The 25333-nt window shown below is 49.9% G+C and overlaps 1 protein-coding gene across 1 annotated transcript; it reads left to right on the top strand.

The window, feature by feature from the left end:
• LOC130839593 (putative pleckstrin homology domain-containing family M member 1P) lies at positions 1-25012 on the top strand. Its single transcript, XM_057713832.1, is given in 10 exon segments — positions 1-38; positions 260-317; positions 816-901; positions 1256-1661; positions 7288-7549; positions 17307-18105; positions 18107-18225; positions 21274-21423; positions 21713-21721; positions 24774-25012. Coding segments are annotated over 10 exon segments (2166 nt in total).
• The last annotated feature ends 321 nt before the right edge of the window (positions 25013-25333 follow it).

The following is a 25333-nucleotide window of genomic DNA, read 5'->3' on the forward strand; positions in this document are numbered from 1 at the left end:
ATGGAGTGGACCGACCCTCCGCCCGACCAGAAGGCCAAGTGAGAAAGCTCCTGCCTTTACCCTGGGGAAATGGGTTTGCCCGGGAGGACACAGCTGCGAGCGTCGGCACTGGGGTGCGACCCCACCGGACCCTGGGCCTCCTGCCTTCCCCACCGGTTCTAACGTAGCCAACGGTCATGCAACACCCGGGACTCGACCCACCAGGGCCTGTGCTTGGTCCTGGGAGTAGACGTGGGCCAGACACCGCTCCTGTCCCCAGAGAGTGTCCGGCCCAGGGGACACATGGCCAGGAGCCCAGGTTCGATGAGGAGGGGACCGTGAGAGAGGGACACATGGGTGCGGCTGCCACCCGGCGTGACCCCCTTGAGGCGCCAGGCCTCTCCCATTTGGCTCTGAGTCCCGACCCGGAGCAGGAGATACATACCCAATACATGAGAAGGTGGGACAGAACAGGAAGCCAGCTGAATCAGGAAGGCCTTCCTGACACGCAAGAGGGCTTATAGGACAGGTCCCTGACGTCCTCACTGGATTCATAAGCAGAGGTGGAGGCAGCAGATAGGTTTAATTCAGAAGCACAACTTGGAAGCCTCGGGAGAGGGAGGGAGGAGCAGCCACTAGCCAGTGCACATTCCAGAAGACCCAGAAGTATGTTTGTGTGTGTGTGTAAGAGTGTGTCTCTGTGTGTGTGTGTGTGTGTGTGTGTGTGTGTGTGTACACAAAGGCAGTGACACTGGCTCCCTGGGCCCAGACACACCACTGAGGGGCAGGAAGTGCCAGTCCCGTCAGGAACACATCCTGTTCTGGGAACAAAGCAGGTCCTCCCTTCGCCCAAGCCTGTGTCCCAAGGAGCGGAGTCTTGGAGCCCAGCTCTGAGACATGCGTTCACCAAGGCGCTGCCGAGGTCGGCTTGGGGCAGGGACGGGTTTGTTTAGCTGCGCAGACTCCCCAGGCCCGGCGAGCCTGTTCAGAGGGTAAAAGGCAATCCGTTCGAGTCCTTTCCTCTGCTTTGTGAGCTTAGTCACCTGAGATCCTGGGCTGCACAACTCACCTGTCCACCCAGCCTGCCCGAGTCCCCGCTGGGGAGCCACGTTGGTGGGCGTGTGTGTGCGTGGGAGCTGAGAGCGCGGTGATGATTAAGGGGGTGGGGTTGTTTTGTTTTGTTTTATTCAATCATAAAACAGCAGTTTTCCACTTAGCCTTGGGCACTCCAGCTGACAACCCTGTCACACAGGTTTCTTTGTTTAAAAACGTCCAGGGTGTTGTCGGAATTCAGCAAAGCCCAGGTGAACTCTGTGCCCACCGAGGGACTGAGCCCAGAAACGGAGGTTCCCGTGCTGCAGGCCTCGCTCACCCTCCACGGCCTGGACACCAGCACACCCCCGCCCTTTGAGGTACCTGCGGAGCCCCACCCTGCCCAAGCATCCCCTGGGACCCGAGATGGGGCCCACACGGGGGAGCCTCTTTCCCAGGCGCCTGGCCCTGGGGGCTGGCTGAAGCTGGGCATGGCCCAGGCTGTCCTTTTGGGGAGCACTTCAGGCCAGCAGCCTCCTAGTCCTGTGAGAGAGGCAGCCAGAGCAGTTGGCCAAGGAAGTGGCCAGCGGAAGCCCCTGGAGGATGACAGACCTCGGCTGAGCCTTGTGGTTCCCTCACCCACCAGTCCGGTGAGTGGTCCAAGCTGGGTTGTTTTGGCGGGGGATGGTGGTGGTGGGGGCGGAGTGTTGGTGAATGTCTCAGAGCCAGTGCAGGGTTTCCCCAGCTAGTGACCCTGAGTGGTCCCTGCCTTCTCCCACTGAGCCCCGCGCCCTGCAGCGTTTGGTATTAATAGCATCGTGGTGAGGGAGCTAATGTTCCTTGGGGTGTGAGTGGTGGATGTGAGCCAGGCTCTACGCCCTCACTTCCCACGGGTGTCTCCTTTTATTTGCACATCGACCCCTGTTATTTGCACATCGACCCTGTGGTGAAGATAATTCTCACCCAACCTCAGAGTCTCTGCTCTTAACCACTGCCACTTACCAGCTTACGCCCGTGGGCGAGGCACTTCACCTCACTGAGCTTTGGTTTCCTCCTCAGTACTTGTTATTATTAAATAAACGTTGTCCTAAAACACCAGGCTTTGAAAATACTCATTCTGCAACACGAACAAGATTTCGAACCGCACCGTCCACTTGGGCAGCCACTAGCCACACGTGGCTCTTGAGCACTTAAAACGTGGCTCGTCCAAATTGAGATAAGCTGTGTAAAATAAACACTGGATTTTGAAGACTTAGTAGGAAAAACAGAATGTAAAATGTCTCATTCATAATTTGTTTATTTATTTATTTTTTCTATTTATTTATTTATTTATTTATTTTTTTTTGGGGGGGTACACCAGGTTCAATCATCTGTTTTTACACACATATCCCCGTATTCCCTCCCTTCCTTGACTCCCCCCACTTCGAGTCCCCCCCACCCTCCCCGCCCCAGTCCTCTAAGGCATCTTCCATCCTCGAGTTGGACTCCCTTTGTTATACAACAACTTCCCACTGACTCATAATTTGTTTATTGATCACATTAAAATGAAAACATTTTAAATATGTATTTTATTTATTTTTTACAAAAAATATTTATTTATTTGGTTGCGCCAGGTCTTAGTTACGGCAGGTGGGCTCCTTAGTTGCGACTCCAGGGCTCCTTATTTGTGGCATGCAAACTCTTAGTTGTGTATGCACGTGGGATCTAGTTCCCTGACCAGGGATCGAGTCCAGGCCCCCTGCATTGGGAGCACAGAGACTTATCCACTGCACCACCAAAGAAGTCCCTAAATAGGTATTTTAAATAAAAATATACTATTAAAATTAATATCACCTGTTTTTGAAACTTTTTTTAATGTGGCTACTAGAACATTTAAGATGACCTGTGAGGCCCGCATTGTATTTCTGTGGGACAGTGCTGTTCTAGAATAAGCCAGTCCAGTGTGTTGATGACCCGAGAAAGCCAGCCCTGGGACTGTCCTGGAGAGAGACCCCGAGGGTAGAGGCTGGAACTGTGGGCCCAGGGAAGCAGTAGTCAAGCTGTGAACGCAAGCTCTTGTGCCATTTCACAGTTGTTGGTGGATCTCGAAAAGCAGAAGTAGGAGTTGGAGTGCACGTGCACACAGGACACGCAAAACCCAGAGTTCATCCCAGCTACTGTCTGGGGCTTGTGTTGGGGATGTAGTCTTGCTCTTTCAGCTCCATCCACATGTGTCTATCCTTCCAGATCCTGTAACTCAGGATGGGCCAGACTAGAAGAGGCACACCCACCCACTCTCTTAACAGCTTTATTGTGGATTCACATAGCATACTATCCACCTAATTAAAGTGTATAATTCGGTTTTTTTAGTATGTGTTCATAGAGTTGTACAACCATCACCACAGTCTGATTTGAAAACATTTTCATCTCCCATTAGAGAAACTCCCCACCCATTAGCAACCACTCCTGTCCCTTTCCCCTCCTGCCTCACCCCCCTCAACCCCTAGCAACCACTAATCTACTTTGTCTATAGATTTGCCTGCTCTGGACATTGTACATAAATGGAATCGTATAATATGTGACATTTGTGATAGGCTTCTTTCAATTAGCAAAATGTTTTTAAGGTTCATCCATGTTGTGGCCCCTATCAGTACTTCATTCATTCTTTTTTTTTTTTTTTGCTGAGTATATGGATGTATCACAATTTATTTATCCATTCATGAGTGAATGAACATTGGCATTTTTCCTGCTTTTTGACTGTTACGAATAATGCTACTGTGAACATTCATGTGTAATTTTTTGCTTGGACATATGTTTTAACTTCTTCAGATGCATACCTTGAAGTAGAATTTTGGGATCATATGCTAACTCTGTATTTAACCTTTTGAGGAACTGCCAAACTGTTTTCCAAAAGCAGCTGCCTTGTTTTATATTTCAGCCAGCAGCGTATTCCTCTGCATCCTTGCCAACAGTTCTTACTGTCTGTTTTGTTTTTGTTTTTATTGTAGCCATCCTAGTGGGGGACAAGAGGTATCTCATTATGGTTTTGATTTGCTTTTCCCTGGTGACTAATAACGTTGAGCATCTTTTCGTGTGCTTATTGCCATTTGTGTATTTTCTTTGGAGAAATGTCTATTCAAAACATTTCCCCATTCTTAAATTGGGTTATTTAATAAGTTGAGTTATAGGGGCATGCGCAGATGTACGGCAGGAGGGAGCCTGTAGGTGGAGGGAGGAGGCGGAGCCATGGGAGCGTTGCCGTGGAAACCGGAGGAGGCTGGGGGCTCCCGGCCCTCAGGAAATGGGGCCCCTGGGACCTCAGCGGCCAGCGGGCGAGGAGGAGGAGCCCGGGCCAGAGTTCTACGCCAATGAGGGCCTGCGGGGTGCGTCTCCTTGACAACGGGTCGCGTTTCACCCCTTCCCCCAACCGGGCAGCAGCCGTGATGTGGGAGGTTGATGCGGGATCCGGACGTGAGCTGGCCTCCGGCCTCAGGGGAGCGTGCTCCCGGGGCCGACCCAGGCGCCCTCCTCTGCCGTGTGAGCCTGGCACGCGGATTCTGGCCTCAGTTTACCCCACTTTGAGTCAGGGACGGAGCTGCCTGTATGTCCTTGACGTGCCCCTGTCAGACGGGACCTCAGTCTCCCCACCTCAGCAAAGGAAGAGGATGAGTTAGAGCTCCGTGCACAGACGGTTCCAGGCCCGAGGACGGCCCAGGAGCCGCGTGGACCCAGGGCTAGTCACTGCCCGCTCTACACCTCGTTTCCTCGGTGCAGTAAGGGTGAGAAGGCCACTCCCCCCATCCCCACCTCCACCTTCCTGACCGGTGGGCAGACAGGGTGTGACAGTGGCTGGCACGTAGCCAGCATTCATTAGATGGACAATCACTTTTCCCTGGTTTCACAAGCGGTCAGTGGCTGAGTCAGAACCTCCTGTCAGAGACTGGATGAAAACCAACCTCGTCATTGTGACCTAACCTGCCCTGGCCCACCTCTCTGCCCACCTCTCCCCTCTTGCCCAATGTGTTCCAGCCACAGCAGAATCTTCTTCTGCTCCAGGAACACACTGATCTTTGTTCCCACTCACTTCCGATGGCCCACTTGACTTCTCCACTTGGATTTTTTAATGGTATCTTCAACCTGACGGTGGGCCCTCCCCCAGCAAAGAAACTTGCTTTCCCCCCAGTTTTCTACCGTTACACAAAATGAATCCATGGCACTTCCCTGGTGGTGCAGTTGTTAAGACTCCACGCTTCCACTGCAGGGGACCCGGGTTTGATCCTTGGTCAGGGAACTGAGATCCCACAAACTGCACTGCACAGCCGAAAAAACAAAAAGGAATAAAGGACTACATGGCATTTGGTAAAAAAAAAAAAAAAAAAAGTTGAGTTATAGTTCTGTATATATTCTGGACACTAGACCCTTATTAGAGAAATGATTTGCCGATTTTTCTCCCATTCTGTGGGTTGTCTTTTCACTTTCTTGATGGCATCATTTGAAACATAAAAGTTTTAAAATTTGAGGTAGTCTGTTTTTTCTGTTGTTGCTTGTACCTTTGGTGTCAAATCTAAGTACTCATTCCTAACCTAAGGTCTTGAAGATTTACTCCCATGTGTTCTAAAAAGTTTATAGTTTCATCCCTTACATTTAAATCTATGATCCAACTTCCCTTTTTTGCATGTGGTTATACAGTCAGACGAGCACCATTTGTTGGAAAGACTATTATTTCCCCACTGAATTGTCCCACTTTCTCCTTTAACATTTTTTTTGAGGAATGATGTGTTTAAAGTACCCAGGTCCTCGGTGTATACCTCAGTGAGTAATTGTATATCACATACACTCCGTAACCACCATCCAGATCAAGATATAGAACATCTCCAGCCACCAGAAGGCTCCCTCGTGCCTTCTCCCACTCACTGCCTCCCTCCAGAGGAAACCACTAATCTGACTTCCAGTCCTTAAAGTTTTTCCTGTTGTTGAACTTCATATAGATGGAATCATAGAGTGTGTACTCTTTTACTTCTTTCACTGACCATTATGTCTGTGAGATAGCCTGAGGCTCTAGTTTGTTGTTTTCCATTGTTCTGTAGTATTCCAGTGTAAGATGATATCACAGCGTAATTATCCATTCTCCTGTAAACAGACATTTGGGTTGTTTTCCGGTTTGGGCTGTTATGTAGAAAGCAGCTATGAGCATTCTTGTACTTGCCTTTCGGTGAACCTGTGTACTCCTCTCTGGGTGTACATCTAAGAATGGAATTGCTAGGTCACTGAGTCGGCGCACGTTTAGCTCTAGTAGATACTGCCAAAGGGCTTGTGCTGACTTATACTCACAGTAGCAGTATATGAGCATTTCCATCGCTCTTCTGGGATGAAGAATACCATTGTCAATGGTATTGTCAATCTTTTACATTTTGGCCACTCTAGTAGGTGTGTAGTGCTATCTCACTGTGGTTTTCATTTGCATTTCTCTGATGACTAATGATATTGATACCTTTGCATTTGCTTTTTGGAAGCATCCTTTAAAGTCACTGTCTCATTCGTAAATTGAGTGGTATGTGTTTTCCTTGTTGATTTGCTAGGGGCTCTTTGTATACTGTACATGTGTCTTTTATTGGAGAAAAATATATGCATATAGCAAATATATTCTTACAGGCCATGCTGGCCTTTTAAATCTCTTAATGGTATCTTTTGTTGAACAGAAGTTCTTAATTTTAAAAAAATAGTTATTTATTTATTTACTTAGGCTGCGCCAGGTCTTAGTTGCAGCATGCGGGATCTTCATTGTGGCACACAGGATTTTTAGTTGCAGCATGCGGGCATCTTAGTTGTGGCATGTGGGCTTGGGTGTCCACTGATGAATGGGTATACAAAAGGCGGTACATCCGCGGTACATCCACACATTGGCATATCATTTGGTAATAAAAAGGAACAAAGTACTGATACTTACCACAACCTCGAAAACATTATGCTAAGGGAAAGTAGCCCGTTTCAAAAGACCACATAAGCCTTCATTTATACGTGTCCAAAATAGGCAAATCTGTAGAAACAGAAAGTAGATTATTGGTTGCCTAGACCTGGGGCGGCTGAGGGGAAACAGGGAGTGACTGCTGATGGGTACGAGGTTTCCTTATGGAACAATGAAAATGTTCTAAAGCATGTGGTGGTGGTCATACAGGTCTGTAAATATGTGGAAACGATTGAATTACACACTTTAAATGAGTTGGTTTTATGGTATGTGAATCATGTCTCAATAAAGATGTTTTTAAAAACAACCTGCCCTTACTTCTTTCCCAATAGATAAACACAAACTGGATCTCAGAAGATGACTTCTACCAGCCTCCCCGGGAACAGCCCGTGGAGAGTCCTTCCGATGCCTCTGTAGGTTCTCTCAGAGGGACTCCAGAGTCAAGGCCTGGTCTCCTCACGCAAGGACCAAGAAGAAGCTGTTCCTTGGAGGCCTTGGACAAAGCTTGCGTGCCTTCCCCAGGAAGCAGGAGAGGCGAGGCCACCCCGGCACCAGAGCATAATGACTTCAGGGTGGTGCATCGCAGGCAGATGGGTAGGTGACTGCGGGCTTCCGGGTGCCACAGTACCTGTGGGCAGTGCCTTTCAGAAAGCAGTTCAGAAGTCCTCTTTATCATTACCAGTTGGGTGGTGTCTTCTCCCAAGAAAAACCTCATCCCCTAAATGTAATAAGGAGCACCCTTGCTGAGTAATTCAGGAAAGCATTTTAGGAAAATGCCGAGACCAGCTCGGCGACTCGAGGTGAGTGACGGGTGCCGCAAGCTTGAAGAAGACACAGACACAGACTGAAGAGAAAAGTGGGACCGGGGGGCTCAAGACCTCTCGGATCAAGAGCCCCGCTGACTCATCCCAGGCTGCTTTTATTGAGTTCGTGGGCTAACATTCTCAGGTTACACTCATAAACAGTCAAAGGCCTCACATGATTGAGGCAATTATCTTTGTTTACTTCCTGGGTCCGAGTTGAGCAGGTGTGGATTTGAGCTGGTGGTGGAGAGCAAAACAGCCCTGGGGGCAGGAGACCTCTCTCAGATATTAGGGGTCTGTGCCCCACCCGTGTTGGCCCCTCTGCGACTGTGCCTGTCTTAGGTTGTTCCTCCTCTGAGGAATCTTACCCGTCTCTGGCTAACCAGTCATCCTCCAGGGCCAAACAGGGTGATATAAGGAAGGCTCTATGCACCACCCCTGTTGGCCCCTCTGCGGCTGTGCCTGTCTTAGGTTGTTCCTCCTCTGAGGAATCTTACCCGTCTTTGGCTAACCAGCCATCCCTCAGGACCAAACAGGGTGATAATAGTCTCCACGCCCTGCACTCTCAGCTCCTCCACTGCTCAAGAATCCCATCGCTCGGCCCACATCAAAAAGGTTCCAGAATGTCTTCCCACATTTCCCCCTTTTTGTTTTCGTAGGAGAAGATAAGCCTGTAGGAGAAGATAAGCCTATTCGAGTTATTTCTTTTTCAGTCAATCCTTGGAGCGTTCTTCCTGTGCACCTGAGAACTTAAACATAGGATAGTTAAAAGACAACAAAAAGTATCAAAATGCTTAGGAGACTGCTATTCATGCCTTTTATCCAATCCAATGGATGCAATGCTTTTAATCCATCAGCTATACTTTGTAAAGTAGCAAATTTGGTGTAGAGACTGCAAAAATCATATTGCATGCCAGTTATTTTAGTTTGTAATTGTTGTATGTCCAGTGTGAGACCATCCGCTCCATATCCCAGCAGATGTGTCACTGGCATCATGGCCATTCCAGATTTGTAATGTTCTTAAACTTAAGGGAAGCTTCCATATTTCTGTTTGAGCTCTGCCATTCTCTAATTGAGGCCAAGGAAGTATTAATCCAATCCTAAGCCATAAGATGGGATAGGGCGAGTGCATGGCAATATTGGTATATGCCATCACAACCTTTTATAGGGATTGCAGGAGGAGTTGTTTTGGTGTAAACCATTAGAGACTGCATACCCCTTAGGGGACCAGTTTCATACTGTTCCATAGGAACCATTAAGTAGTATCACACCCTCCGTCCCACGGCAAACATCCCAAAGAATCTGATCTTGTCTGTCAGCCCATATCCGTTTTATTTCACACAAAGGTCTATCAGGGATGGCATAATTAGTAAACTTAGTCTCCAAAGCTCAAACCTGAAAACAAACGTACAAAGTTCATCTCCGGAGATTCTATATCCCATTCAAGATGGCGTTTCTTTGGAACGCTCATGATATGGCTTAATTCTCCGAGATGGAATCCACACAGGTTCCAGGCCTTGTCCTGGTGACACACAAGCAAACCCTCTTCCCCATGTGATTAACCTTCCTGATGACCAGATATTAGTCAATGGGTCCTGCCACCATATCAGCGGCTGTGCATCATTAAAATGAGTCACATTCCTAGACGAGGCTTGAAAATGCCTCTCAGCTGCTGTATCTGTAGCCTGTGCAGATACATTCAAAAAATTAATAGTAAATAAGGCTTTATTTAAAATTGTTTGTTGCCCTTGGGTGATTCCCCCTTTTTGTTTTTGGAGCATGTTTTTAAGTAGTTGGTTTGCTCTTTCAACTATTGCTTGTCCCTGGGGGTTGTAAGGAAGTCCTGTAGAATGTGATATAGACCACATATCAAGAAATTGTTGAAATGCTTTACTAATATAAGCAGGGCCATTATCTGTTTTAATGGCTTGTGGCAACCCCATGACTGCGAAGCATGCATATAAATGCTTTTGCACATGCTTTGCAGTTTCACCAGACTGGGCAGTAGCCCATATAAATTGAGAAAATGTATCAATGGTTACATGCACATAGGAGAGCTTACCAAAGGATGAGATGTGAGTAACATCCATTTGCCATAAAGAATTAGGGCGCAAGCCCCGTGGGTTTACACCAGGTTCAGATTGCTGAGGATTATTAATAATTTGGCATGATGGACACGTTCTTAATATATCTTTGGCTTGATTCCATGTAATATCAAACTTCATTTTTAAGCCTTTAGCATTTACATGAGTTAATTGGTGGAAATGTTGAGCTTCATCCAATACGGGTGCAACAAGTCTAAAAATTATAGAAGCATCTGGTATAGGATCAGATTTTGTTATTCGAGGTAGAATCCATCGAGTTCTCTTAAGAAACTGCAAAATGGGATTTTTCGGATAGTGATTGTCAATTTTTCCAATATAATCAGCAAAGGCAATTTGCCAACTTACACAATTTTGGAAACAAGCCTGAATTTCTTTAGTAGTTAAATTAATAATTATATGTGAAGGGTCAGTTCCAATTAAATGCTTACTTCGAGTTCTTCCCTTCAGAACCAACTGAGTTAATAATTCTAAATAAGGTGACAAGGATTTTACCATAGTATTTGCTAAAAACAACCATTCCACAATTCCTTCATTTTGCATTAATATCCCTGTAGGTGAATGAGAAGGTAATATAATTAATTGCAATGGCTGATTAACAGTTACTCTCTGTAATTGAGAAGAATGAATTTTATTTTCTACAAGTTTTAGTTCCTCTAAAGCAGCTGATGTTAAAGTTCTTGGACTATTTAATTTTGAATCTCCTTTTAACAAAGCAAATAGGTTAGACAATGCATAGGTGGGGATCCCTATGCATGGGCGAAGCCAATTAATATCTCCTAGGAGTTTTTGCAAATCATTAAGAGTTTGGATTTGATCTGACCTCAGTTCCACCTTTTGTGGTCTAATAGTTGTTCTATCAACTATTGTGCCCAAATATTGATATGGGCTATGCATTTGTACCTTTTCTGGAGCTATTTTAAGTCCTGCTCTATCAAGGCAAAGCTGCATGCTAATATACGCAGAAGTAAGTAAATCTTGATTAGGAGCAGCACACAAGATATCATCCATGTAATGGATAAGATAACAATTAGGAAATTCTAGTCGTACTGGTTCAAGGGCTTTAGCAACAAAATTCTGGCAAATAGTAGGACTATTCAACATGCCTTGAGGTAACACCTTCCATTGAAACCTTTTTCGAGGTTCTTTATTATTTAGTGCAGGCACAGAAAAGGCAAATTTTTCTTTATCCTTGGGATGTAATGGAATGGTGAAAAAGCAGTCTTTCAGAGCAATAACTATTAAAGGCCAATTAGCAGGGATCATATTAGGTGATGGGAGGCCTGGTTGTAAGGCCCCCATTGGTTGTATAACTGCATTGACTGCTCTGAGATCTGTTAATAAACGCCATTTACCAGTTTTTTTCTTTATTGGAAATACTGGAGAGTTCCACGGGCTAAAAGATTCGTCAATATGTCCTTTTTCTAACTGTTCAGTCACTAATTCTGTTAGAGCTTCTAACTTTTCTATGGTTAAAGGCCACTGCTCAACCCATACAGGTGTATCAGTTTTCCAGGTCAATGGGATTGGTGCTGGGGGAAGCAGTAAGCTTTTACGAACAGTGGCCACTAGTGAAAAGACTGATATCCAAGACCGTCTCTATTTGCATTACCTTCAGCTGGAATGGGAAATAGTTTCCCTTCATGATATTTACCAAGACCTAACCCTGGCTGATATCCTTGATTTATCAGCATTTCTTGACTTTGCATACTATAAGTATCTAACGTTGGGATGTGGATTTCAGCCTTCCATTGTTGCAATAAATCCCTTCCCCATAAATTAATGGGAAGGTCTGCTATATAGGGTTGTAAGTGGGCTGGCTGCCCACCTGGGCCAATACAAGGCAATATTTTAGCACTTTGCTGCAAGCCATGAGCTCTACCTAAACCTACCACTGTAATGTCTGCAGGACAAGTAGGCCAGCAAGAAGGCCAATGATTATTGCTTATAATTGAAACATCAGCACCTGTGTCTATTAATCCTCTAAAAGCTTTCCCACTTATAGTTACTGAGCACGTCGGGCGTGTTGCTAAAATTTTTTCAGAGAGTAAAACTCCAGCCTCTCCTGTGCTTCCAAAGCCTTTCGTTCTCCTTACTTTTGTACTATTGCCAATCTTATAATATGGCAGAATAAGCAACTGTGCTATTCTATCACCTGGATGGGCTTTCCATGGAACCGAAGTTGATATCACTTTAATTTCTCCAGTATAATCATTATCAATCACTCCAGTATGAATTCTAATTCCTTTTGATGTTAAACCAGACCTTCCTAGTATTAAACCAACAGTTTCTTTTGGCAAAGTTCCAGTAATTCCTGTCCTTGTTTACCACAGTTAAAGCATTTCCCTGGAAATTTGTTATTTATTTTCAGTCCAGCCATAGCTTGTGCCATCATTGTTGCTTTAAAGTTCTCAGTTCCCACTCCCTGACACACTCTAATATAATCATTTAATGTTCCCTTTCCTTTCATAGGTCCAATGGCCTTCTTACAATCTGTATTCGCATTTTCAAAGGCCAATAATTGCAAAATAGTATCAGCAGCCTCAGCATTAGTGATCTGCCGCTTGATAGTCTCCTGTAATCTGGCAATAAATTCAGTATAGGGCTCTTTTGCCCCCTGCATGATCTTTTGAAAAGAGACAGGAGCTTGCCCTTTAGCTTCTATTTTCTCCCAGGCTCTTAAACAACAACGTCTCACGTGTTCTATGGCCTGATCTTCCATCAGAATCTGGTCTTGAACTCTGCCCCAATTTCCACTACCTATCAATTGATCCAAGGAGATAGGAATCTGCCTTGCTCGATTGTGGTTTGCCATAGTTTCAGCATGATCACACCACCAGGTTTTGAATTGTAAAAATTCTCCCGGGGCTAGTACTGCACGAGCCAACGTTGCCCAATCAGCTGGAATCAAACGAGAGCCTTCGGCTACTCCCTGTATGATACCTATGGTGAATGGAGAATTTACTCCATAATTTTGTACTGCTTGTTTCAATTCTTTCAATATTTTGAAGGGTATCGGCTCATGTACTGCCTCATAAATTCCATTAGGATTATTAGGATCCACTCCAGGTGCCACCCTTTCATGAATAGTCACTGGAAATGCCATTTGCATAGCCTCCAGATCTCCCTCTTGTCTAGCCTGCAAAATGCCCTTCTGTAAGGGTGATAAAACTGAGTGTCCTATAGACACAGGAAAGGCATAAGCTCCCCCAGGCGGCATTAAAGAGGGTGGAGGAGGGGGCAGTATTGGAAGTTTGCCCTCCTCCACAAGTGAGGGAGCCGAGGGTCTTAATCCCTCAGCCATTTGTATTCCCTTTTGTTTTTCAGTTTCGTTTGGCACCGCACATGCCCATCGGTCCTCTGACGGACCAGCTTCTTCATCAAAGCTATCACTTGAGCCCTCAGGAGCCCATAGAGGCGCTAATAGAGGCTCTAATACTGACTTAATTAGAGACCACATTTGACCAAACAGAACCTGGTACGGGAGTCCCTTTAGAATGCAGTTTTTTAAGTTTGCTCCCAACCTTATCCCCAAGTACATAAACCCAGTGTTAGCCTAAAGAAGGAAACCACATACAATATTCTCTCAATTATTTACAGAATTTCTAACAATCGACCTTCACTTGCTTTTTACAAGACCTTCACTTGCTTTTTACTCCACCTGCCCTTAGGAGCTGCCGTAACAGGCATACATCTGGTCGATATTAATCTGAACTTTTATTTCCCATATTTTACCCCGAACACAAACTACCCAAGAGATTTACTTACTGGCAGGATTTTCTCAGAGGCCTCTTACTCTCCTCTTGGGGGCTTCACGGCACTTCCCAATTCTTTACTTTTATCAATTTCACTTTCCGTGAACCTTCGTCACTCAAGCCTTTCGAGCCCCACGTTGGGCGCCACTTGCCGAGACCAGCTCGGCGACTCGAGGTGAGTGACGGGTGCCGCAAGCTTGAAGAAGACACAGACACAGACTGAAGAGAAAAGTGGGACCGGGGGGCTCAAGACCTCTCGGATCAAGAGCCCCGCTGACTCATCCCAGGCTGCTTTTATTGAGTTCGTGGGCTAACATTCTCAGGTTACACTCATAAACAGTCAAAGGCCTCACATGATTGAGGCAATTATCTTTGTTTACTTCCTGGGTCCGAGTTGAGCAGGTGTGGATTTGAGCTGGTGGTGGAGAGCAAAACAGCCCTGGGGGCAGGAGACCTCTCTCAGATATTAGGGGTCTGTGCCCCACCCGTGTTGGCCCCTCTGCGACTGTGCCTGTCTTAGGTTGTTCCTCCTCTGAGGAATCTTACCCGTCTCTGGCTAACCAGTCATCCTCCAGGGCCAAACAGGGTGATATAAGGAAGGCTCTATGCACCACCCCTGTTGGCCCCTCTGCGGCTGTGCCTGTCTTAGGTTGTTCCTCCTCTGAGGAATCTTACCCGTCTCTGGCTAACCAGCCATCCCTCAGGACCAAACAGGGTGATAATAGTCTCCACGCCCTGCACTCTCAGCTCCTCCACTGCTCAAGAATCCCATCGCTCGGCCCACATCAAAAAGGTTCCAGAATGTCTTCCCACAGGAAAAGTAGTATATTTTCTCGTAAAAAAAAATTTTTTTTCTAATTATTTATTTAGGCTGGGCTGGGTCTTAGTTGCAGCACGTGAACTCTTAGTTGCGGCATGTGAACTCTTAGTTGCAGCAGGCAAGCAGGATCTAGTTCCCCAACGAGGGATGGGACCTGGGCGCCCTGCATTGGGAGCGTGGCGTCGTACCCACTGGACCACCAGGGAAGTCCCTCTCATAAAAATCTTAATAAAGTACTGGTCAAAACTCCCTACAGAGTACACAAATGCTGTTTCATATATTGAAATGGAAACTCTCTTCCCTGAAACTCTCCTATAAATCTTGTGGTTATACATAAGATTATATATAAGATACATAAGATAACCTTATAAGTATACAGACATCTTGATTCTGTCCGTCTGTAGCCCAGGGCACACCCCCTGCCTCTTGAAGACCCAGGTGTTTCAACTGCTCCCTCCCAAGGACTCTCTCTTAGATGGTTTATTTAACAGCTCTGGTGGGGTTTATCAGATCTGCTATTTGTTCAGTGTCCTTTGTGTGCAGTTTACAATGAGGCCAGGTTGATCTCCGCACCCTGTGAAATTCCAGACAGCATTAAATAACCATAACCTAATTTTTCTGTAACCCTCAGAAACAAACAAACAAAGTGCGCCGTAGAATCAGTCTCTTTCTCTCCTCATTTTCCATTTGCAATGACCCAGCAGAGAACTCTGGCCAGGTTGCTGGGGCCCTGGCTCGGGGAGTCTGGGCAGAGCCCTGGTCTCCATGCTGCCTCCTTTTAGGTTTTTCTTTCAGCCCATGTGCTGACTGCAGCCATGGCAGAGAAGGTGTGTTTTATGCCCCTACATCATCATGCCCCGAAGAGTAGGAAGACCCTACACAGTGATTTGAAATCTCTAAGCTTAGTCCAGGCTGGGAGAGAGAAGTGTGTGTCCTTTGGACCGCAGGGAGCAGGAAGCATTGGGCTGTGTGTGGTACATAGGCACTCACTCACTCACTCCACAGATGCTTATTGAGATCTGTGATGAGCCAGGCACTGTTTTCGGTGCTGGGGACACTGCAGGAAACAAGGCGAAGTCCTTATCTTCATGGGAAGTATATTCTAGTGTAAGAGGCAGGAAATACGCATATAAACAAGTAAACGTGCAGTGTGGACAAGTGATAATAATTTCTGTGGGGAGTAGTAAATCAGGGAGGTGGGCAGGGTACTATTTCATAAAGGATGGCCAAGGAAGCCCTCACAAATATGGTGATATTTGAGGAGAAGTGGAGGGAGGGAGGAAGGCACGAGGTGATCTTTGTGTTTCAAGCAGGGAGAATACGTGTAAAGGCCCTGCGACAGGAACACACTTGACATGTGCAGGGAACGACAGAGACCTGAGTAGCTGGAACAGAGGAGATGGGGAGGGGGTGGTTAGAGATGAGGTCAGAGTGACGGAGGGTCTCATGGGCCACAGAAAGGACATTGGCTTTTGCTCTGAGGGAGATGGCAGCCTTGCAGGGTTTGGGGCGGAGAGATGTAATCTTTTAAAAGGGGGAGTCATCGCGGCTCATTTGCTGAAGGGCTAAAGAGACCAGTTAGGAGACCGCGGCCGTAAGCCAGGCCGGGGATGGTGGTGGATAGTGGTGGAGGCGGTGAGAAGTGGAGGAAGATTCTGGACATGCCAAGAGGATTTGCTAATGGCTTAGATGTGGGGTGTGAAAGAAAGTCAAGGATAACTGTGAGATTTTTAGTCCAAGCAGCTGGAAGGATGAAGTTTGCCATTTAATGAGAGGAGGAACATCCGGAGAGAAGCAGGTTTGGAGTGGGAGAATCAGGAATTCATTTTTGGACATGTCGACTCTGAGAAGCCTATTAGACATACATGGAGCAGATGGAGATGGGAATCGAAAGTTGAAGGGCGAGGCCCAGGCTGGAGATAAAAACTAGGGAGTCGTTGGCATAAAGCTCCGAGACCAGGGAAATTCAGCTAGGCAGCTGGTGTCTGTAGAGAAGAGAATCCAGGGCTGAGCCCGGGGCCTCCAGCACTGAGAGGCCAGCGAGAGGAGGGGGAGCCTGGGAGACAGGAGGGGGGCCAGTGACAGCAGAGAAGAACCAAGGAAAGGGGGCTCAGCTGTGTCCAGGGATGCTGATGGGCCAGGGCAGATGGGGACCAATGATTGGCCTTTGGACTTGGCAGCAAGGAGGTCCTGGTAGCCTTCCCAAGGGCAGCTTCTGTGGAATGAGGGGACAGAAGGCTGCTTGGAGCAGGTTCAAGAAGGAATGGGAGCAGGGGGAGTAAAGACAGTTCCCACACCTCCTCAGGGGGGTTTCTGTAAAGGGAACAGAGACACGGGGTGGTAATTAGAGATGCGAGTGGAGTCAAGAGATATTTTTAAAGCTGGGAGAAATAACAGCGTGTTGGTGGGCTGGTGGGAATGAGCCAGTAGAGAAGGGAGAAAAGGGCGACACAGGCAAGGGAGGATTCCAGGAGGACGTCCTTGTCCTTGAGTGGGCGGGGGGTGGGGGCACCCCCTGCACGCATGCACACATGGGAGGGTCGGCCTCAGACAGAAGCACAGCCAGCTCTTCCCCGGCCACGGGGGGCAGTCAGAGTGTGGGTGCAGATGCTGGAAGTGGGGGGTCCGTGAGGGGCATGTAGAGGTGATCGTTTGAGTGCTTTTATTCTCTCAGTGAAATTCAGGAACAAGGTTAACAGCTGGGGTGAGGACGGGATGGAGGCTCTCAAAAAACGCTCCCATCCAGCCAGTGGCGGGCCCGTGTTCTCCGGGTGGTCTCGTCCACACCCGGGACAGGACTCTGGCCCCGGAGGTTATCCAGGCTGTTGAAGGGTCAGGCCCGTCATCTAGAGCACCTCTTTCTGCCTCCAGGGCTGTCCAACCCATTCCGGGGGCTCCTGAAGCTGGGCACGGTGGAGCGGCAGGGGGCCATGGGCATCTGGAAAGAGCTCTTCTGCGAGCTCTCCCCGCTGGAGCTGCGCCTCTGCCTGAGCGGCGAGGAGGGCACCTGCGTGGAGAACTGCTCGCTGCTGCGCTGCGAGTCTGTGGGGCCGGCCCACAGCGACGGCCGCTTCGAGCTGGTCTTCTCGGGCAAGAAGCTGACCCTGCGTGCCTCGTGCCGGGATGAAGCCGAGGACTGGCTGGACCGGGTGCGGGAGGCGCTGCAGAAGTGCCGGCCCCAGCAGGAAGAGGAGTGGGTGACCATCCAGTACCCGGACCAACCCGAGGACCCCCCAGAGGCCCCCCAGGGTGGCCACCCCTCCCATTCGGACCTGCTCTCAGAGCCTGAAACCCCCCAGGGCCTGCAGTTGGACTGGTCCTCTTCCCAAGTTCCCGAGCCCGATGCTATTAAAGAATCCCTTCTGTACCTGTACACGGACCGCACCTGGATGCCCTATATCTTCTCCCTGTCCTTGGAGTCTCTGAGGTGCTTCTGCATGAGAAACAACGAGACGATGTTAAGTGACAGCCATGGAGTCGAGACCATCTGAGACATCCTGCCGGACACAAGCCTCGGGGGCCCATCCTTCTTCAGAATCATCACAGCCAACGCCGTCCTGAAGCTGCAGGCCGGGAATGCCGAGGAGGCTGCCCTGTGGAGGGACCTGGTGCACAGGGTCCTGGCGTCCTACCTGGAGACGGCCGAGGAGGCAGTGACGCTCGGCGGGAGTCGATGAAAACTGTCAGGAGGTGCTGAGGTTCACTACGTGGGAGAATGGCTACCTGCTGCAGTATCTGGTGGCCATCCCCACGGAGAAAGGCCTCGACTCCCAGGGCTGCTTCTGTGCAGGTGGCAACTCGCTGTCCCACCGCCCCCAGCCTCCCTGCCAGCCTCGCTCTGCCTGCAGTGGGGTTCCTGCTCTAGGCTCTGCACCCCTTCCTGGTCCCCACCAGTGCCCCATCCTGCCCCAGGGGAAGTTGCAGCAACTGAGGCTGTTTGATGATCAGATTATATCCTTTTGGAGCAGGGGCATGGTACCCTTCCAAATATTTTGGCATGCTTTTGTGAGTGTACAAGATCTGTTTTTATTTTTACTTTTTAAATTATTTTTTTATAAATTTATTTTATTTTTATTTATCAGCTGCATTGGGTCTTGGTTACTGCGCATGGGCTTTCTCTACTTGCGGCGAGCAGGGGCTGCTCTTCATTGTGGTGCACGGGCTCCTCACTGTGGTGGCTTCTCTTGTTGTGGAGCACGGGCTCTAGGCGCACGGGCTTCAGTAGTTGCAGCACGTGGGCTCAGTAGGTGTGGCTTGCAGGCTCTAGAGCGTAGGCTTGGTAGTTGTGGTGCTCAGGCTTAGTTGCTCCACCGCATGCGGGATCTTCCCAGACCAGGGCTTGAACCCGTGTCCCCTGCATTGGCCGGCGGATTCTTAACCACTGTGCCACCAGGGAAGCCCCCACAATTTGTTTTTAATTACAAAAATGGGCTCGTACTACTCAGAGCTGTCCACCAAAACTCTGTGGTAATGAGAATGTTCTAGATCTGTGCTGTCCAGGACGATCGCTGCAAGCCACATGTGCCTACCAAGTACTTAAAATGTGACTTCCTAGCGTGAGAGGAACTGGATCTTTAGTTTCCTTTAATGTAAATATATTGAAATGTAAATGAGCACTTGTGGCGCATTGCCGCTGTGTTAGTTGGCACAGCTATACCTCTTGTTCCGCAACTTGGGCTTTTCCTCCTTAGGGGGGTATATTATACATATTCTTCTAGGTCAGCGCATGTGCTCTGTGGTTAGCATCGTCCAATCCTGTGCTGGGCCCTGGGCCAGATGCTTTCTTTGGACTGTCTGCTTTAATCCTCATGACAGCCCTGTAGGGGTTTGTCTCTATTTATAGCTGAGGAAACTGAGTCCCAGGGCTGGTAAGTACCTGTCCCAGGTTCACACAGCGCGTGATGGCAGAGCCGGAAGAGGACTTGATGGTTCCAGAACCTGTTCTCTTAGCCGGGCCCCCACAGGGCCTCTCCACTCCCTTGCTTTCAAGGCTGCATGACATTCCGCTGCTCACATTCCCTTCCTAGCTCTCCTCGCCAACCCAGACACCTGTTTCCATCACCCTGGGCCCTCCGGGAGGAGGAGGCGGCCTTGCTGCAGAGCGTGCCGCAGGGAGACGGGTGGCTGCACGCGGTCTAGGAGCTGTCCTGTCGGGGAGGAGCCTGTGGGACTAGAGGGGAAAGCCTGCTTCAGGCATCTGGAAGGAAGTGGTCTGCGGTCGATGCCCCCTGAGGATGGAGAAGCTAAGCAGAGCAGAGCTTCCTGCAGAAGATATTTTCAAGCCCCTGCTCACCCCTCGTCCCCCACCTGCCAGCCGCTAACGCTGACATTTTGCCCATCAACCCCATGGGTGCCAGGCTCAGGGAGGAGGCCAGGCCCCCGGGGCTGGCAGGAGGGCTCCCCCGCTGGGGATATGGATGCTGGCAGGCGGCTCTGTTTGCCACCCGCCAGCCTGCCAGCCACACTGAAACTGGAAAGCTCAGGCCTCCTTTCTGCCTGTGGGCACAGCTTGTTGACCAGGCAGACACCAATCTCTGACATCTGGCTTGTATTTCATAGTCTACGGGGCACTTTCAAAACCTCATTTAAACTTCGTGATAACAAGTAGTAGCTGAATTGGAACCTTGCAAAAATTTGGTGATGGTCAGGATGAGACAGCTGGTACAAAGAGCCAGCCCTTCTAGTCCCCAGGAGACAGAGGGGACCCTTCCCTGGTACTGTAGGAGGCAGGGCCCATGCTGGGGATTTGAGGCAGGGCTTGGTGTTGCCCTGGGCACACCCCACGCCCGTGCCCCCACCCTCTCCCCGCCCTGCTGTGGAGGGGCCCCCAGCAGAGGGTCTGAAGCTGGCCCTGAACCGCTGTCTCGAGGCGTCAGGCAGGTCTGGCTTCAGGCTGGCACCAGGCCATGTCCAGACGGCCCTGCCTCTGGCTGGCTTCCCCACCCACTCCCCGCGGCCAGCCCCATGTGCCCAGCCTTTGCCCTGCTTGCCGAGACCCTGACTCTGTGGCTTCCGTTTCTGGGCCCCCGTGGAGGGGTGGACCCAGAGGAGGCTGGCATTGGTGTGCAAGCAGTGGGAACATTGAGCAGAGGCAGCAAGGGAAAAGAGAATGTGGGCTCTACACCAACCCAACCCAGATCTGGCTCCAGCTGTGCCACTCAATCGGTGCGCGACTGGGCAGGTTTCCAAACCTCACTGTGTATCCGTTTCTTCAGCTGTGAAATGCTGATGATAATTCTTACGGTGTTTTGCCATAAAGATTAGTCAGTAGGGTTGATTCCGAGTGGTGGGAATATGAATGGTGGTTGTTTTTATCTTTGTACTCCTTTTTTTTTTTAAAGATGTATTTCATTATTTCTTTATTTATTTCTGGCTGCGTTGGGTCTTTGTTGCTGGGCACGGGCTTTCTCTAGCTGCAGAGAGTAGGGGCTCCTCTTCATTGCAGCGCGTGGGCTTCTCATTGTGGTGGCTTCTCTTGTTGTGGAGCACAGGCTCCAGGCGTGCGGGCTTCAGTAGTTGCAGCACGCAGGCTCAGTAGTTGGGACACATGGGCTCAGTAGTTGTGGTGCACGGGCTCAGTAGTTGTGGCACATGGGCTTAGTTGCTCCACTGCCTGTGGGATCTTCCCGGACCAGGGGTCGAACCCGAGTCCCCTGCATTGGCTGGAGGATTCTTAACCACTGCGCCACCAGGGAATTCCTTCGTACTCTTCCTTTTTAAACTTTCTATTGATTCTTTCCGTCGATAGTGGGCCCTTTCTGCCTTGGCAGTTTCTGTGTTGCTCAGAAGCTGACTCTGGCCCCACCGCTGCTCACCCCCCCACTGTTCTTCTCCCCAGGCTGCTCCCGGCAGATTGGCTTCTCATTTGTACGACCCAAGCTCTGTGCCTTCTCTGGCCGCTGTTACTGTGACATCTGCCATCAAGACGATGCCTCACTGATCCCAGCCAGGGTCATCCACAACTGAGACCTCTCCAAGCGCCCGGTAAGTCTCGAGCCCAGCCTTCTGTGGCCTCCCGGGGCCTCTGAGTGACAGAGGAGGGCTTGCTCCTCTTTGTGGCTTCTGTTCATATGTGTGGGGGAGTTTGGCTCTAGGGAAGCCCGGGTCACTAGTTCAGGGCCCATGATGTGGGGGAGCTGACCAAGAAAGTAATTGGGTGCTGGTCTCCAGCCCCTAGGCAGAGTTCTTTCAGTGCCTGCCTTGGTCCTCAGGTGGCAATCTAAGGATGGTTCACTGCAGCCCCCCATGGATACAGATAAAACTATTTAAAGCACCAGCAACTAGATATGTAGATAAAAATGATGGGATAGATTATATAGATGGATGGGTGGATGGGTTAGGTGGGTAGGTGCATGCATGGGTGGATGGGTAGATAGGTGGATAGATGTGGATGGAAGGATGAGTGGGTGGATGAGCAGGTGGATGGGTGGGTGGGTAGGTGGATGAGTGTCGACGGATGGATGGGTGGATGGTGGGGTGGGTGGATGGATGGATGGATGGATGGGTTAGTTGGGTAGATGCATACATGGGTGGACGGGTGGGTTGGTGGATGGATGGATGGATGGATGAGTGGATGGATGGATGGGTGGATGGATGTCTGGATGGATGGGCGGATGGATGGATGGATGGACTGGCCAGCTGGCTGCACTTCCGCTGGGCGCAGTCAGCCTTTTCTGTGCATTTTTGCTTTTTTACATAGGCATCTACTTTTTTTTCTTTTCACTGTTCAAAATCATCTTTATTCAGTTGTTTAGCCTTTCTTCCCCACCCCCAAGAATACAAACTCCTGCATCTACTTTTTGTAAAGTTTGGGATCATACTGGACTCATACTGCTTTATACCATGCTTTGTTCAGTTCGTATTACATCTTGGGCACTTTTTTAAGTTCGCCAAATGCTTCTGCCTCAGGTGTATTCTGCAGTCTTTCAGATTTTCCTCTTCTTCAACTTGAGCTTACCCCCTTACATAGCTGTGTTACCATGAGCAAACTGTTGAACTTCAGTTTCCTCATCTGTAAAGGAAATTAACAACAGTGTCTTTCCCCGGGCTGTGTGAGGACTAAAGGAGACAGTACCCACCAGTCACTTAGATGGTGCCTTTTCTCTATCCTGAGGCCTCCCCTTCTGCCCCTAATTCACTTGGTCAGAGTCTGCCTCAAGGGGCACAAACTTGGCTTTCTCCCAAAGGCACAGATTTCTGCTATAGCAAGACAGAGCACCAGGAAGACGCTGTTTGCTTCTCCTGAGACCCAGGCCTCCGGCAGTGCTGTCTCTCCACGTGGAGGTGTCCGCACGTGTCCCCATCAGAGTCCAGGGAACGAGATTCTCAGAGCCTGCACCACCCCGCCCTCCCCCCCACCGCCCCCGGGGATGGGAACCCCCAGAGACATTAGCTTCACTTTGGCTTTTTTATTGGTTCCCTCATCCCCAGCCCTGCCCTCAGTGTTAGCTATTTAACTAACTACACGGAGAAAATGAAACCTCAAGATGACCACAAATGCAAAGAGCCCTCCGGCCATAAAACACCCTCACTGTTTACAACTTCCGGGTGCGTCTGTTGAGCCGTCTCCTTATTCACTGCTGTAATTTTGTGCCGCTTCCTTTTTCCAACTAGAAGATTATACCATTCCCCTCAGCATGCCTGAAGTCAGGAAATATCCAGCTCTCTCAAAGATGCCAGACCTGGGGAAGCCAGCAAAATTCAAACGAGGAAGTGGCTGGCTGGCAGGTTAGGGGCCCTTTGTCCACTGTTACCACTCTGGCTGACCCACTCCTGCGAGGCCTGGCTGGCACTTGGCAGAAGGTCAGCCCAGGCCTGGGGCTTCTCTCTTTGTCTGTCTCCTGCATGGGGAGGAACAGTCCCTGGGGAGCTCGAAGGCCAAGCCCATGCCTCTCTGCCGCACTTGGCAGTTCTCAGCGCCCGCCTTCCTGTGTGTCAGTTCATCTGAGCCTCACCCAAAGCCTGGGGCTGAGTCGTGGGAAGGGCTGGGGAACAGCAGTTTGACTGAGTCACGAGCCACCGGGCCTTTGTCAGTGGGCTGCGCGTTGGCTGGGGGCTGGTTCCTCAGGGCTCTGGGAAATGGGGAAAGATGGAGTTGTCAGCTGCTGGGGCAAGTGAGAGGTTCTGGTGGAGCAGCCCCCGGCCTAACAGTCTTCCGAGGGCCCTGTTGCATCCCCTTGGGCCAGGGGACAGACACCGGGGCCACATAGGCACCCACAGATTCTGATGGCAGCTCCCATTTACTGAGGATACACTTACATGGATTTCCTTTTAATCTAAACTCAAAATAACCCCATGAGTTAGGTGCTTTTATTTCCCCCATTTTACAGATGAGGAAACTGAGTCACAGAGAGGTTAAGTAAGTTTCATCAGGTCATACAGCTGGGAAGGGGTGGAGGTGGGAGCCAAAGCCCGACTCCTAAGCACTGCAGGGCGGTTGACAGCGGAGAACATCTCAGCTCCTCCATCCTTATCACGGCAAGGAGGAAACTGCAGGGGAGAGGGGCTTCTCTTTAGCAAGTGAGGCAGCCAGGTGCGCAGAGACAACACCTCAGTTTAGACCTGGCCTCTGCTTTCTTCTGGTGGCTCGGATAAGCCACTTTAGCTTCTCTGAGTCTCAGTTTCCTCATCTGTAAAATGGGAATGATGACACCTTCCTTTCTGAGTTGTTGTGAGGATGAAGAAAGGATGTGGTCGAAGTCCTTAGCCCAGTGTCTGGTAAACAGTAGGTGCTCAGTAGTTGGCTTTGGCATCGGGGTCAGGGCTGAGGGTAGAACCTTCAAAGTCCTATCATGTGGGAGAGGCCCAGATTGATCACTGAGCTCCACGTGGAGACTTGGGGGGCCCTGCTGATGCTGCTGGCAGGGGTGGAGGGAGCTCAGGAAACCTCTAGTTAAACTGTGTCTGATCCGTGGCTTCCTGTGGTTGGAGCCTGACTCAGACCCGTCACCTGGTTCCTGAGCCTGGGGTAGTGCCTGTTTCCTTTCGGCAGGAACACGGGGGCGGGGGGGACAGGAAATAGTGGGGAGGATCTGTGAGGCCCAGGGGGAGAGGCGTGTTGACTGGAGCAGCCCCTCCTCCATCCCAGTACGGTCGGTCGGTCGGGAGGGAGGGGCAGGAGCTGGTGCCAAGGGGGGAGAGTGGGTTTGGACGTCAGATGAACTGGGTCCAAACCATGGCTTGTATGAGCTGTGGACCTTGGCCAAGTCACTTCCTCTCTCCGAACCTCCGTTTCCTCATCTGTAAAATGAAGACGGTACCGCTTCCCTCGGCAGGTGGATGGAGGGGTGAGCGAGTGAGTCGGTACCACAGTGCCAGGCCGTCGGGTGCTCACCAAACGGCCCTCCTGTCTCACCCTCGCTGCCCACTGGTGTCCGCAGGTCTGCAGGCAGGCCCTGACGTTCCTGACGCAGATCCGGGCCCAGCCCCTCATCAACCTGCAGCTGGTGAACGCGTCCCTGTGTGAGCACGTGGAGCGGATGCACCTCATCGGGAGGAGCCGGGAGCAGCGGAAGCTCCTGGGAGATGACCTGGGGCTGTGCCGAAGCGGAGCCCTGAAGGAGCTGAGCAAGAGGTGAGCACCCTGGGCGTGGACACACGCACACACACAGAGACACACACACACAGAGACACACACGGGGTCCATGCGCCAGCAGGTGCTCAGGAGAAATGCCAGGGCTGGGTGGAGAAGGCCTTCCCTTTGCGTTTAGGAGTGGCTTTTATTTGTGCACGTATCTGTCCATTCATGCGTTTGACAAATATTTATTGAGAACGTGCTCAGAGCCCATCACTGGGCCAGGGGCGTGGGCCGCAGCGCTGAGCGAGGTGGACCTGGGTCCCGCCCTCTGGAAGGCACGCAGGTGAGTAAGGCCGCCGCTGCCACGAGGGGCGAGGGCCGG

Source organism: Hippopotamus amphibius, chromosome 17 (genome assembly GCF_030028045.1).
Source record: "Hippopotamus amphibius kiboko isolate mHipAmp2 chromosome 17, mHipAmp2.hap2, whole genome shotgun sequence".
Classification (NCBI taxonomy): Eukaryota; Metazoa; Chordata; class Mammalia; order Artiodactyla; family Hippopotamidae; genus Hippopotamus; species Hippopotamus amphibius.